The following is a 15,544-nucleotide window of genomic DNA, read 5'->3' as shown; positions in this document are numbered from 1 at the left end:
CTTCCTCAGCAAAAAAAGAGGAGGATTGGTATGGACGTTAGCTCAGGGCTGATCTTCCTCACAAAAAAAAAAAAAAACAAGGCATTATTTGTTTTTTGTTTTTTAAATAGGCTTTATTTATTTATTTATTTTTGCTGAGGAAGATTGGCCCTGGGCTAACATCCATGCCCATCTTCCTCTACTCTACATATGGGATGCCGCCACAGCATGGCTCGATAATCTGTATGTATGTCTGCACCCAGAATCCAAACCCACGAACCCCAGGCCGCCGAAGCAGAGCGCGCGAACTTAACCACTATGCCACCAGGCTGGCCCCAACAAAGCATTATTTGCACTTCTTATTAAATTCAGGAAACACTTTGACAGGATGTGCAGCTGCCAATGATAGTGTAGCATGTTCCACTGCCTGGAGCGCTCCTGGTTTATGCTTGAATACTGTTTCTCTCTGACTGAGGTCCTCATCTTTACGACCCTGCATGGAGGAGCTTGACCTGTCCTTTGCCTCAGCTGCTCTCTGGGGACCCCTAGGGAAGGGGTCAGATCCACCGGGGAGACTCCGAGAGTTCCAGCCCTCAGGCTGAGGACTGTGTCCTCCGGGAGCAGGAGCTGGTGCAGCCAAGCATCAAGGGCTCCAGCGCTGCCAGGACAGGGGCCTCCCGCCACCTCTCAACCCCTGAAGGTAGCATTTGGGGACTCTCTAGAGGGGCAGGAGGAGGGACCTTGCCTCCTGTGGGGCCCAGGCCCAGGTTCTCTCTCTGCTCAGTTCTTCTTGCTGCCTTCGTCTCCCCACCTGCAAGTTGGAGGGGAAAACAGAGGCTCAAGGGTCCGGCCAGCTTGGGCCTTTGCTGGTTCTGAATGGATTCCTCAGCAGGCCTCCCCTTCCCTGGACAGAGCCGGAACTACCCCAGCCTGCTAACTGCCTGCCTCTCTGCCCTCCGCCTCATCTGCCCCAGACCTCAGCCACAGCCCTGGAAGCACAGAGGAGAGGAGCATCTGGGAAAAGTCGGCAGCCAGGGGCAGTGCCCAGGCTGGGGAAGAAAGGCAGTGTGGAAACTGAGGCCCAGAGCCAGCAGGGAAGATTCACAGCCTCCCTCTGCAGCACAACAGGTTGAGGTCAGCCCCTTGCCCACCCCCAGTGAACTGGGCGGTCCTGGCACAGAAGGTCTAGACTGACAGGCCTCAGGGAACCAAGGACAAGCAGGGACTCCTTGGGGTTCAGAAGGGAGGCCCCTGTGGCTATGCCTTTAGCCCCCAAGGCCAGAGTCTTTGTCAGGGCTGAGGCATGGGGCCTGTCGCAGGTGGCTGCAGAGAGGCCTCCCTTGTCCCCTGCCTGAAATACCCACGTCAGCACAAGGTTCCTGACTCAGTAGGTGAGGCCACCTGGCCCTTTCCCAGGGAGACCCTGTGGCTGGGAGTAGAGCTGGGCAGGGAGTGGCCAGTGGGGGTGCTGGGGTCCTTGTGGGGCTTGGTTGGCCCATTCACTGCCCCAGTGCCAGCAGAGTGACGACCAGGGATCTTCTCTGTTACTGGTGAAGGCCTTGGGCATTGGGCTTGAGACTTTTCAAAGTGAGTTCTCATTCACTTGTGCTTCAACTCACTCTACAGTCCCCATGTCACAGACAGGGAAACTGCCCAGAGAAGGGCAGTAACTTGCCCTAGGTCACACGGCAAAACAGCAGCTAAGCGTCCTGGTCCTCTGACCTGTCCCAGAATGGTGGTTTCTCATTTCACACTGCCTATGATGAGCTTGATAGCATGACCATCTTCAGTGGCCACAGGCAAGGCTGGTTGACATACCCACTGGAGGTCACCTGGCCATTTTTCTTTTTCTGAACTTCCCTCCTCACCCTGCTGTGTGCTTCCTTCCGCTACTGAGCTCTGTCAGCTGGGCCACTTGCCCCCAGAACCCTCCTCAACTCTGTCACTGAACACTCCCTGTTCACACTGAACACACATCTACTGCTTTAGCTGAAGCAGGGTTTTGCAGAGGGGGACTCTGCGGCAGGGCAGAGGGACAGACCATCTCTGGGATTGTTGCCTCAGCATCGTCTTCTGTGTGTTCTCTGCCCTCCCTGCCATCCACACGGCTGCTGTAGGGGCTGCCGAGTTCTCAGCTGACTGATCCCGCACTGGGTACTGAGCCCAAATGACCCAGTGGGCCCCTTCCTGGGATCACTGGACTTGGGACAAAAGAGTAGTTTCTCCAGGGCTGAAGCCTGGACACATAAAACTCGAGAACTGTCAACTGCCCTGTTTTTCACTGTGGAAAAAGCTGGATTTCAGTGAGAGCAAACAGAGTTGCCAAATCCCAGAAAGTGGAATTGGGATGAAAGATTTTGGTTCAGCCCAGGGGTCTCCTGCATGGAGAAGACATAAACTTGGCCTTTGGGATGGTCATCTCACCTTGCTCTGTGGCCTGGGCAGCAGAGTGAGCTGGTCTTCGAAAGGAGAGGAATACTTTCCAAGGGCAGCGCTTCCGGGTTCCAGACCCTTCCTGAGGCCAGCCTGGGTCCCACTGCCCTTGGGCTCCTGCTCACACCTGGTGTCCCAGAATCAATCCCTCTCCTTTCTGCTTATGTGGCCCGAGTGGTTTCGGTCCCTTGCCCAGGAAACATCTCCAGTGCCTCCAAACCAAACGGCTGCCCTGCTGGAAGGCCCTCCCTTGAGGCCGGGGTCCATCCTCCACGGCTCACCCTCTCGGAGCCGACTCCTGTTTGTTTCCCTGGCACACAGGGCCCCCCTTGGCCTTCTCCTCTGTCCCTGTGTCCCAGCGGCTGCGGGGAGTGTGCCTCACTGTCTCCAAGCGCACAGGGCCCCCACTCGTCCCAGTCCTGCTCTTCTGGTCGGTCCCTTCTCCCCTTCCCTCCGGTGGTGATTCCGGACCTTCTCTTTCAGAAGCCCCAAACCACAACTCCCCTCTCCTTGGCAGTGACCCGGACTCCCGTTCCATAGGGACCCCCGGGCGCCTGCCGCAGGCGGAGGCGCAGACTGCCAGACGAGCTACCCTCACCGCGCCGCGCGGCCCGATGTCCTGCCTAGTCGACACGCCCCCTCGCCCCCATTGGCTCTGCGGAGGGCACGTGGCCAGCCCCGGCCAATGAGGTGGGGGAGTTGCGGCGCAGCCGGGAAAGCAGCTCTTAGGGGAGCTTGGAGCTGCTGAGGGCCGCAGGCGACCCGCGGCTGTGCGCGGCAAGGAAGAGCAGTGACTGGGGGCTACCGAACACCCCGTCCACACTCTGCTTCCCTCTCGTCGCCACGCTGGGTCGCCCCTGCCCTCACTGAAGGGAGGCACGTGCGGGAGAGGGTGGGGCAGCTGCGTTGAAGTCCGTTCCCAGCCCTGCCATCCACTAGATGTGTGACCTCCAGCACGTTTCTGCTCTTCAGTGTCTTCACCTGTATAACGAACTAAGTCACTGCCTCACAGGTCTGTGGGTGGAGTGCTTACCACTGGTGGTTAGGGCACAGACTCTGGGCTTTGTAGCCACCGAATTAGAACCCCTGCTGCTCTTCTCACTAGCTATGGGACCTCAGGCTAGTTACTCAACCTCTCTGTGCCTCAGTTTCCTCGTCTGTAACATGGGGATAGTAATAGTCCCATCCCATAAATGTGTAGAGGATCAAATGAGTTAATTCATGCAAAGACCTTAAACAGCAACTGATACATGCCAGTGTTCAGTAATTGGTAGTTTCACAGCCAAGTTATTAATCAGTGCCGTCCCTACCCGTGGGGCGCATGTGCAGACTTCCTCTGGGGTACAAACCTGGGAGCAGAATTGCTGGGCCCTGGCCGTGGGCACGTTCCACTTTCCTGAGTATGCTGAAGTGTTTTCCCAAGTAGTTAGACTAACTTACACTCCTCCAGCAGTCTGTGAGTTCTCACTGGTCCCCGCCCGCGCCAAGTCCTGGTATTGTAATACTGGAGTTTGTGCCATTCCGATGGTGTGACTGGTTTTTGTGCGCTTCCCCGATCACTAATGAGGTCCAGCCATTGTATTTCCTCTTCCACGAAACACCTCTTCCTGACTTTGCCCCTTCTCCCCAACCCTTCTTTTTGCCTTTAACAATAAGCATTAAAAAAAAAAAAATTCTGACTACTACTCCTTTGTTAGTTGTGTGTTGCCAAGTGTCTCCTCCCAGTTTGTCTTTTTACTTTATAAGTTTTGATGAATTTTTTTGGAGGATCTAGTCTGAGAAATTCTTCCTTTTTTCAAGGTCTTTGAGATATTCTCTTGTATTTTCTTCTGTGAATTTGAAATGGGATGGAATTGCAGTGGCCAGGTGCCTTGTTCTTCCTCGATTCTCCATCTCTATCAGGAGCCTTAGTCAGCTGCCACTTCTCCCTCAGCATCCCCCCGTCACTGCGTACTGTTTCCATCTCAAATGTCTCTGGACTCCGCTTCTCCTCGTCTTCCAGCACCTTCCTAGACTAGGCCCACTGAACCCCAGGTGGCAGCCCCCTGGGGTGTCACAGGAAGTTATGAGGTGCGATACCCACTCTTGGTTACCGGTAATTAAAGTCCTAAAGAGTTGGTCATTTCTTTCACAAGATTTTAAAAAATCAGTGAGAGAGGCTCAAGACTGTCCCAACATCACCCTCATTTTCTAGCATTTCAAAATGGCAGAGAGGGGTCCCTGCTTGCCTGCCTCAGAGGGCTGCACAGACAGGTGAGGTGGCTGCTGTTATGGATGGAGGAGGGAGTTACAAATCCACCCAGTGCCTTGCCTCTCTGCCCATTTCCTTTGGTTTTGTCAAAACCAGGTTGTGCCCATAGGATGTGCATCACGGCAGACAAAAGGCTGAGCACCCGGGGTCTAGGCCCGAGTTCCAGTGGCAGTGTCCCAGGGTGCCCATGGCCAAAATGTGTCCCGGCTCCAGACCACCCTTCTAGAAAAGCTCTCTAAGCCCACGTCCTGGTTAAAACATGTCGGCAGTACCCTGATGTTCAGAGGATGGTACCCAGATCCCTTAGCCCGGGGTCCATCCTGGCCCTAGCCACACCTTTTCCCAATTTCCCTCCCCTCCACCCACCAAGCCTAGGCACTGGCCACAGTTCCCCAGTGCCAGGTCCTTTGATGCCACTGAGTTTCCATATACATCAGTTCCTCTGCTGAGAATGCTTTTCTTCACGTCTCCAGTTGACAGTCTCATTCTTCCAGCTGAAGTGTCACCACCTCTGGGAAGCCTTCCAGAGATTCCCTAGTGAGCTGCTCCAGCATCGCTCTGCTCGCTGATAGCCTACTGTCTCAGTCATGCTGTATTCTAAAGAATTGGGTTTTGTCACGATGACCGTGTCTGCTTCCCAGATAGACTGCGAGCACCATAAGCACAGGGACCACACTTACTCAGCAGGAGCTCAAAAAGGACTTGCCAAACGGAGGTGATCCCCAGGGCCCTGCGCCTGCCAGAATACGGACGTGACACCACTGGAGTCAGTTTTCGTCATCAGGCGGTACCAGAGGGACTCTAATACAGAAGATAGGCCGAGAGTGAGAGCTTTGGGGAAAGGATGGGTGAGCAGTGAAGGGGAGAAGGTTCAGGAAAAATGGGGGATCAGAGGAGCAGGTCACGTATCCCTTTCTACTCTGAAGGCTCTCGCCTCTCCCCATTACCATCTGATGGAAGAGTCACTGAAAGCACCAAGAGCTTGTGTGAAGAGGTAGAGGTTTATTGAAATATAAACATTCGAGAACACGTAAGATAGAAAATAACCACAACATATACAGACACTTGCTGCAAGAGGACGCCTGAGGTATTTATCCACTGGCTAGGCTACCCATGTGCTATCACGTTTTCCTGGTTAGTATACATATAAGATGGGGGTCGGGCGTGGGGGGGGTGGGAGACAGAGCGGCCCTGGCCGCCTGCCTGCCACGTGGCCTTCACGCAGGTCTACACCTTCAGGGAAAGCTCCTCTTGGCCCAGGGCCCCGTTCCCGGGGGCACCTGCTGGCGCCCCCACTCCTGGACTCTCAGGCTGAGACCCTGCTGTTGTCCTTGAGGGCAGTGAAGGTTTGCTGAGAGGGTGATGCTGGGCAAGCTGCCTGGGGGAAGAGGGTCCAGTGACCGGAAAGATGGTGCACTGTCCCTGCGTCCTCTGGGTGGGAAGAGTCCATCCTTCGTGACCAAACCCCTGAGAAAGACACATTGGCCAAACGTCTGCGACACCTTCAAGTGGGCCCAGCGCCAGCCAACTGGGCTCCTCCCTGGCACCAGCTCCCAGATGCCCTTGTCTGCCTGCACCATGCACTTGCCTGGTGGGGAAGGCTTCTGAGGCCAGAAGAGGGTCAGCCTCCAGTGGACGGGGCTGTGTGTGTGTGTGTGAGAGAGAGAGTGCAGACGGCTGGGGGAGGGGAGAGAAGATGCCGCCCAGCAGAGCTGCAGCTCAACAGGCTGAGGTATTTGTTTTGTGCTCAAGCTTCTGACTTCTCTTTCCTTTCCCGGCAGGACTGCACATGAGCCGTGCGGGGCTCCACCACCACAGCCCCGTGATGTCGGCGGGCGGTGTCCCACTGAACACTGCAGGGCTTACTGACTGAGAGGTGAGCCTATGTGAGAATCACCTCTCCTTACAACAAGCAGCTGTCTGCTCCACCCCAGGGCCCAAGAGGAGAGATGGAGCTCTCTCGGCATCTCCTCATCCTCTGGGGCAGCTGGGCCTCTGCAAGGCCAACATGGCCTCCACGGCCTGCCCCTGTCCTGAGGTGGGAATACTGAGTGAAGGGGAGACGTCCTGCCCCAACCCTGGTGAGCTGGGGGTAGGGGTGTGGGACCAGCCTTGCTCTGGCAGAACATGGGTCAAGGACGATCTTCAGAATCGCTGTGGTTTTAGGACCCAAGCTGTGCGACAGCGGGCCTCTCTGTTCTCCTCCCCCGCCACTGTGATCCCTGAGTCATCTCTCCTGCCTGCCGCCCCACCTCCTCACTGGGGTCCTAGGGAAGGGCCGGAGCGGCTGGGGTACAAATCATTTGCTCGGCTTTGGGGGTGATCTGCTTTCATTTCTTTGGTGCTACAATAACAACAATAAAAATTTAAAAATAAAAAAACCAAAAGTCAGTAAAACACATATAAAAAAGATTTCAGAGATGCAAATACTTCCTGAAGAATCAAACATCAACATTTACAAATCTGAGGTATTTCAATGAACCTGACATTGGCAGGTTTGGGGATGTTGGGGCTGAGATGGCCCCATAAGAAAGGGGGCCCAAGGGACAAGTGGCTGTTCTTGGGATTGCTGGCCAACAGGGGCGAGTGGGGAGCGCGAGGTCTGGGAGGGTCAGCAAGGTCGGCGTGGAGTGGGTGCCAGGACCTGCCTGGGCAGCCCCAAGGCTCCGCCTCTCCCTCAGCAGATGCCCAGTAGGCCCTGGGACCTGAGGACTGCCCGCATGTGACCTTCCTTGGGACAATTAAAAGGGGGATGTGGGGCCCTGAGGACTGCTTCAAGACTTGAACTTGAGGGACCCACACTCCAGGAACCAAGCATGGTAGCAAGGGGGGCTGGGAGGACCCTATCCCATGCTCAGCAGAGAAAGGCCACAAAGTGTGCTCTTGGCTCCTAGTAGCCCCACATGGGAGTTAAAGATTGGGGACTGAGCAGGGGAAGAGACCAGTGACCCTAGGGTCATGGCAGAAGGCAGGGGAAGGGAAATAAATTAAAGGGGAGGGATATGGAGGGCCTCCAGCCCCGTGTCGGCTTACAGATTGTCAATACACCGTGCCCAGTATGGGAGGTGGCCTGGGAGCCCTGGAGGAAGCTGGACACCCACCGACCCCACCCAGTTCTCCAGGACAATCCCTGATTGGACAACGCTGCCCTGTCCTGCCCCTCCAGCCTCTCCCTGTCCCCAGAGTACAGCAGGACCTGAATGGAGCCTGGACAGACAGACACGTCCAAACTCTCAACATCTGGCCAAGTGATGTTTGATGTGGGCTCCGTGAGATGAGGTAAATTCTGTGCATCAACTTCCTTCACTCTGACAGGAGAGTGTGGAGTGGGAAGCTGGGTCCTGCCCCTCAGAGGGACCAGCTGGTGGAGGGCTCTGCACTGGGGGTGCCCCGGGATGAGGTAGGACTTGGCGAGCAGTGCGAACTGCTGCTGCTGCTGCTGGCGCTGCTGCCGATGCTCTGCGGAGCAGATCCCGCGATGAGGTGGACCACGGGTTTCTGGGCAAACAGCACACCTGGGGCGGGGGAGGAGCAACAAGTGTGAGCAGATGAGAGAAGGGCTCAGTTCACTTCCACTGTATTGACTGCTGCCTAACTGCGCCAGCCTCCATTCTAGACACGGCTAGTGCTGCCAGAGGTCCACTGTCCCGCCCTCAGGGGCTTCTGGGCCGGTGAGGGGACAGACAGGGAAACAGTCATTCTGCTGAAACGTCACAACGGCTCTGAGCAAAGTGTACGCAGGTGGTTGTGGCAACAAAAAGAAGGTTTTAGGGGGCAGGGGAGACTTGGTCAGGAAAGGCTCCAGGAGGAGAGCATGCCTGGACTGTTAGAAAAAGGGTCAAATGCAGAAGCATGGATGGTGTGCAGGCAGATGAGATCTGAGAGAACAAAGAGCAGAGAGGCAGAAGGCAGGGTGAGGTAATGGAGGCCTGTATGCCTCTTAGGAAGCCTGGGGTGTACCCTGTAGGGGTTGTGAAGGCCCTGAAAGTTTTAAGGGGAGGGCGATCTTGAGATGTGCCCTACAGAATGCTCTCTGTGGGGTTGGGAGGAATACGGGTGATGGAGGCCTGCAAGAAAGCCACTCTAACAGGGGAAGAGAGGCCTGACCTGGGGCAGCGGCGTGATGATGGCAGGAGAGGAGGAGAGCAAGCACAGAGGAGCGCTATCTGCTTAGCTCTGGGGGACGAGGATGGTGTGAGGGGCTCTCAGGAACAAATTCCAGGTTCCCTGCCTGGGCCACTGCACACCCACTGAGAAAGGGCACAGGTGGGGCAGGGATGGAGGCAGGTGAAGTTTGGGGAACCTTCAACTTGCTTCTGACTGCTCCCCATTCTGAGAGAGAAGGAGGCGTTGTCTCCTCCTTTCTCCTCATAGACGACGAGAGGATAGTGAGATCCAAGCGCTGATCTCCTCGTGCCTGCCTTCTCCCGACCCCCAAGCCTCTTGGCCCACCACAGTACACCAGAGGCAGCGGGCACCCAGGCCCTACCCGCTGGCTTGCCTGGTCTCCTCAAGGGGCCTCCTGTATCAGGCAGAGACCTCAGAATGTGGCCTCTGAAGCGCTGACTATGCAGTGACTGGTGAGGCAACTTGGCATCACTGCGTCTCTGCAGGCTGCTTCTGGAGCTCTGTCCCTTCCCCGCCCAATCCTGATGCCACAGCAGGTGGCCCAGCAGAGATCCAGAGCAGGAAGCCTGCAGGGTGGTGGCCGAGGGGGCCTAGTTCCCAGCCCCGGGGACAGGAACAGGCCCTGAGGAAATGCCCCAGTTTTGATGGAAGGTGCAGCTGTAATGCCCTCCACGGGCCCCTCCCTGTGCCCCTGGAGGAGGCCACTGGCTTGTATGCCCGGGGGGCTCCCTGGCCCCCACTCATCAAGCTGCACTTAAGAGTCGGCTGTGGGGCTGGCCTGGTGGCTTAGTGGTTAAGTTCGTGCGTTCCGCTTTGGCAGCCCAGGGCTCGCTGGTTTGGATCCGGGGTGTGGACCTACTCACTGTTCATCAAGCCATGCTGAGGCAGCACCCCATATAGAAGAGCCACAACTATCATCTACAACTATGACATACAACTATGTACTGGGGCTTTGGGGAGATAAAAGAAAAAGAGGGAGATTGGCAACAGATGTTAGCGCAGGGCCAATCTTCCTCAAAAAGAAAAAAGAAAGAAAAAAAAAAGAGTCGGCTGCATTTGTTCTCAACGAAATGGGAGTGGGAAAATGATGGCTGTTTCTAGGAAAACGAAGTTGAGTGCCTTGGAAAGACCCGGTAAAGGTGCTAAAGCAACCAATAAACAAACTACTGCCAAGTTAGATTCAGGGAGAGACAATTGTAAAAGACTGCGGAAAAATTTTAAAAAATATATAGGCTGATTCTGCTGCACTCAGATTCCTTTGCCTGTGTCTCAGTCCTTGGTCCATTTTAAAGAAAGGGAATGACAAACAATGATTAGGAAGAGAAGACTTGAACCACAGACAAAGAAAGGAGAGCCGTGCATCAGAAGACGGTAATGGTGGACACGAACGTGACTTATAAAACAATGTGGAAGGCATGTATACAGAGTTGATTATGACTCTTCACATTAAATGAATTTTTCAACTAACGAGCCAACCATTGGTCCAAAACGGTTGGATGAAGGGTTTCTATTCTTCTGTCAAAGGTGGAGGGGACCTGTCATCCTGTTAGCAATCCTCAGCGTCTACTAGTTCAGAAGAGCCAGGTGACCTTTGGTACCTGGAGACTACACAGAAGGAAGCCACCCTCGGGAAGGTATTCAGACAGGAGGGTGCTAAGCGGGGCCAGCCAGGGAGCTGCACTGAGGCTGGCGCCACGCTGTGGGCCTCCCTCAGAGCTCCCAGAGCCTCACCTGTGTAGGTGGTGCCATCGATGTCCACAGACATGTTGATGCTCCCAATGCTGCTTGTGGTCAGGTTCAGCGCTGCAGCCGAGGCCTCTGATCTGTCTTCTGCTGGACACAGGGAGACAGCAGGCCTGGTCAGGCCTTCTGGCACTTCTGTCGCCCTCTCCGAGGTTCTCCCACACTCCCTGCCTGACCCCGGCAGGCCGAGGCCTCCCACTCTGAGAAAACATCTATAGAACCTTCTCCTGAGGGTAAGGCCTGGCAGGAGAACCAGGCCTGTCAGCGTCCTACTGCTTGTTTTCTCCACTGAGCCACTTCACTTCCCCAACTCCTGCTGCTCTCAGAGAAAAGGGATCGCAGTGGGCAAGGAGGCTGACCTTGGCTCACAGCTGTGCACTGACACCCTCAGCGCGATTCAGCAAGCCCTAAATGAGCATCCACTAGCCATCAGGCTGGGGACGGGAGATCAGTAAGACCCAGTCCCTGTCTCTGAGGACTCGCCTTGCCCCCTCCTCCCCATAACCGGGCTGGGAGGTCCTCAAGAAGAGGGTCTACCTGCCCAGCACGTGGCCCGGCACCTGGCACTCCATCCCCACCTGAGCATGTGGGGTTCGTAGAAGGCTGCAGGCACTGGCACATAGGGCCTCTGCCCAGCTCACCCCAGACTCTGCCCTTTCATTACGCAGACAGCCAAGATTCTTCCAGATGAGTTGCCTTTTCTATTAGCCTCTGGCTTGTGCAGGACCAGGGGCACCTGGCCCCGAACGGGTACCACAGTGGAGCCCGGCTATGAGGGCTGTTACCTCCAGCTCCCTCCTGCTCCTCACTCAGGGAAAGCGGGACAGGGAGGGGCTGCCTGGGAAGATGCACAGCAACCGTCACACCTGATTTCTTCCCAACACATGCTATTCATGTTTGTTCTGAGACAGAGTCAAGGGCAAGAATGGCAAAGAAAATGTGTGTGAAGGCGGAGAGGGGAGAAGGAAGGAACATGGAACGTGTGGTTCAGGGCAGAGAAGGTGGGGCGCCTGAGAAATGCGGAGGGGAGGGGAGGGATGTCAATTATGCTGCCAAACTTGTATTTCCTCCTTCCCTCTTGTTCCCTCTTGTTCCCGAGGGTCACTGGCAGCCTGGCCTGAGGCAACTGCGGCCCCTTGCTGAGCCTCGGGAATGGAGGTGCTGTCTTCCTCCCAGACCTGAGACCTATATCCGGTGAGGTACAGGGGTGAAGGCTGAGCCCTTTAATTACACAGATCAAAAGGCTCGTGAGGGAGAGAGACACAGCAACTGTTCCTGAAGGTCTCTGGCTCCTCCTTCTCCAACAACTGCTTTTCCTTTTTGCTAAAGTACAGGGCACTGCCTGAGGCCATTTCTGGTCCCCTGGAAAATGACCTCCACTTGGTCAACTCACAGATCTCAGTAGCCAGATTTCATGTGGCTTTCTGGCCTCTAGACCCTTCTGGGGTCCTGGCGGGCAGAACCTGGAGGGGCCTCACCCGGGTCCTGGGGGCCGTGGCAGGGCCCTTGACTGGAGCTGGCTGGCACTCATCAGGAGGGGAGGAACCTGCCCGGGCCCGGGGCTCACCCCTGCCGTTGATCCTGATCTTCATGGGCAGCTGCCGCGCCATGCTGAAGAAGTTGCGCTGGAAGGCCTGCTGCACCAGCCGCTGCTCCTCCTCCGACAGCCGCGATGTCTTCTTCTCAGGGGGCTCCCCTGCCTCCAGCCGCTCCCGCAGCTGCTCTAGTGTGGCCGTCCGGGTACTGGCCTGCTGGCCTGCCAAGGTCACGGGCACGGCCAGGCGATTTGGCACAGGCACTGTTGTCACCGGGACTCCATCACCTGGCAAAGGCACCAGAGCTGGACCCACCCCCAACCCACCCTCCCGTGTAACAGTCGGCACTCCCACCCTGTCCTGGACATGGGGAACTGGCTCCCTGCCTCCCTCCTCCTCCAAGGGCCCTGCAGACCTTTCCTGAGAGTGGTGGCTGAGGATATCCGAGGGCTGCTGGTATTGGTGCCACTGCTGGAGCCCAGCCCGAGGATGGGGAAGCGGATCTTGGGTGGGGACAGAAGGGCTGGGGCTCCGGCGGCGGAAGCAGTGGCAGCAGTGGGCGAGTAGCCAAAGAGAGAGGAGCTGTAACTGGGCCGCCGGCCCTCCCTCCGGTTGCCGTCAATGGCTGCCTGGAGCTCGGCGGGGGAGCTCAAGGCTTTCTTCTCACACTCGTAGGCATAGAGATACTTCATGTACCTGGAGGGAAGGAAGGAAAAAGGAGAATAATGCAAACATGCACCAGAGACCGCCCAGTTTAAGCTGATGGGTCTCTGGAAGCAGCCTCCACAGGACAGGCCTCCAGGACAAAGGATCAAAACCTGAGCACTTGATGAAAAAGGAGTTCAGGACTGCTGGACACTCAGCCCCAGGCCCCTCTAACTGCTACTCAGTTCTAAGCACTGCTCAGACTGGAGGCATTGTTCACTAAGGGAAATAGGTAGGTAACATCTTCGCTAACTTTCTAGTGCCCCGGGAGAAATTAAGCCCATGTTTTGCAATGTCTTTCTGGCTCCTTGCTCTCCTAACCATTCTGAGTGGGCTGGTGAGACAGGTGCAATTCCTCCCATTGTGCGTGGACTAGGAGTGCTGCCCCTCTTTGTGTCAGATGTCCCAAGAAGCAATTCTCTACCCAAGAACCTTGAGAGAAAGGCTGCTATATTGGTTATAGCGCTCTGTCCCCCAGTTCTGCTGGAACAGTTCCCTCAGATAAAAACCCTTCTACTTTTCAAGAAGGCCGTAACATGCCACCTAACTGATATGTCAGCCGCTCCTTCCATATTCTTCACAGAGCAACTTCCAGTGTGTTCCAAAGAACAGATTCCCCTCTGGCCCTCATTCTCCAATGCTCTTCTTGGTTTCACTGCATCTATCACGCTTGTAATTAACTCAAATGGTAACAAAAAGAGGTCACCAATCCCAGTGGCGCCTGCCTGCCTGCTTTCCTCCAGGTCCTCTGTTGCTGGGCAAGCTAAGCGTTGGGGAGGAAGGGCCAGGCTTAGAGTGGAGCTGCTGTGTGGGAGACACTGTCCTGGGAAGGGACGAGCCCAGGTGTGAATCTGAGCTTTACCACTTACTAGCTGGTATGACCTTGGCTGAACCATTTAACCTCTGGGACTTGGTTTTTGTTATCTGGAAAGTGAGGCCAGCACCTCCTTTACAGGGTTGACGGGGAGGTTTGAATGAAACAGAACAGTGAAGGAGCAGCACATGGGGACACTGGGGGACAGTGGCCCTTGCTGGTACTTGGGTCTAAGGAGGCAATCCTCTCAGAAAGCTCCTGGCTGCCTCGGGAATTCCACTCATCTTGCTCACTGTACAGTGGCACTTCCTTCCTTCCTCTCCTCTAGGTTAAAACCTCCCCTTTCTCTAGCCTTGGCTTCCTCTCCCCAGGGCCCTGGCTGCTCACTGGGTCCTCAGGGTGAAGGCAGCGCTGGTGATGGATGTGGGCAAGTTCAGGCCTTTGGTGATCTCCCTCCAGATCTTCTTGTTGATGATCTCCACCAGGCCCCCCTTCTCTGTCACCAGCTTATACAGCATGTACAGGTCCAGGATCTGCTTGGCCATGATGGGGATTCGGTTGATGGGGGTCCCTGTGATTGTCCAAAGAGAGAAACAGAGAGTTACGTCATCACTGAGCAGAGAAAGAAGACATCCTCATAGGCCCACCTTTTGCTGAGTTAGAAATCTGTTTGGAAATCTGCTTAGAAGTAAATTTGACTCAAACTCTTAAAGCCTGGAAGCTATCAAACTAGCTGCCAGTTCTCCTTGGGATGAGGAGAAAGACAGGTCCAACTCAGAGACTGTGTGGCCTTGGGTAAAACACGTAGCCTCTCTGGGTCTGTTTTCCCAACTGTAAATAAGAGGGCTGGACTAGATGACTTCAAAGATTTTTTTTTTTTGTGAGGAAGATCGGCCCAGAGCTAACATCCAATGCCAACCCTCCTCTTTTTGCTGAGGAAGATTGGCCCTGGGCTAACATCCAATGCCAACCCTCCTCTTTTTGCTGAGGAAGATTGGCCCTGGGCTAACATCCGTGCCAATCTTCCTCTACTTTATATGGGACTCCGCCACAGCATGGCTTGACAAGTGGTGTGTCGGTGCGCGCCTGGGATCTGAACCTGAGAACCCCGGGCCGCCGAAGCAGAGCGTGCCCACTTAACTGCTGCGCCACTGGGCTGGCCCTCAAAGACTTTTTTGTGTGTGTGCTAGCAGTAGAGTCCAGATTCTTTCCTAATGATGTGACAACTCCTCTGGAGCCTCAGAAGCCAATCAGCTGCCTCCTCAGGGAAGACTTCCCTGACTCCCTAGACAGGGGCGGTCCTGTCCCATCATCTACCTGGATAGCTCCCTGGCTTCTCTTTTGTAGCTCTCAGTGCAATTGTAACAGTATTTTTATTTGCATCCTGCCTGCTTTCTCCGCTCCTCCTCTCCTGCTGCAGGATGGAGAAATGGCTTTTTCTCTCCTGTGTCCCCACCATGTCAAAGGAGCTGCTGGACACACAGGTCTCCAGGGGAATGAAAAGCCACTCAACAGTTCTCTCCCCACTAATCACTCTGCCCCCTCCCTGGCCTCCGAAAGAGGGAGGGTCAGCGCAGCTTCCGCCCACTGGCCCCGAAGGGAAGTGAGAGGAGCCAGGGACTTGATTAGGAAACCTGGCACCGGGCAGGAAGGCCCACTAATGAGCACCAGGGGACGGCAGGGAGGGCGGGGCCAGGGCCCTTTCACAGGCGGCCAGGATGCTCGTCAGGAGGCGTGATGGATGACTGTCATTTGGCAGCCTCGGGATTAATGATCTGGAGGTCAGAGGGGAGAATTCCACAGGGAAGGGTCACCGTCCAGGGCAGGGTATGAGACTTGTTGCCTTTTGATGGCAAACCCCTTTTACTGTACAGGCTGCTCCTCCTGTCTTGCCCCCCTCCCACTGCCCCAATCTTGAGGTCTCACTGCCTGCCTGTGGACTTCAGGCCAGCTTGA

At 55.6% G+C, this 15,544-nt stretch overlaps 1 protein-coding gene across 3 annotated transcripts in view; it reads right to left on the bottom strand.

The window, feature by feature from the left end:
* Nucleotides 1-5,929: 5,929 nt before the first annotated feature.
* ARID3B (AT-rich interaction domain 3B) overlaps nt 5,930-15,544 on the bottom strand; it is a 51,453-nt gene continuing 41,838 nt past the window's right edge. Inside the window, exons 5-9 of one of the 3 annotated variants that reach the window (XM_014780920.2) lie at nt 13,976-14,159; nt 12,485-12,765; nt 12,102-12,356; nt 10,523-10,624; nt 5,930-8,178 (exon numbers count right to left, since the gene is read on the bottom strand). In XM_014780920.2, the coding sequence (XP_014636406.1) occupies nt 8,012-8,178; nt 10,523-10,624; nt 12,102-12,356; nt 12,485-12,765; nt 13,976-14,159 (989 nt within the window). In that variant the 3' untranslated portion in view covers nt 5,930-8,011. The remainder of the gene's footprint in view (nt 8,179-10,522; nt 10,625-12,101; nt 12,357-12,484; nt 12,766-13,975; nt 14,160-15,544) is intronic. The other 2 variants (XM_004421810.3, XM_087428701.1) reach the window with 2 other exon arrangements.

Source organism: Ceratotherium simum, chromosome 3, assembly GCF_057802395.1.
Source record: "Ceratotherium simum simum isolate JZ-2026a chromosome 3, ASM5780239v1, whole genome shotgun sequence".
Lineage (NCBI taxonomy): Eukaryota > Metazoa > Chordata > Mammalia > Perissodactyla > Rhinocerotidae > Ceratotherium > Ceratotherium simum.
The sequence above is the reverse complement of the archived record's forward strand: the minus strand, read 5'-3'. Positions and strand labels throughout refer to the sequence as shown.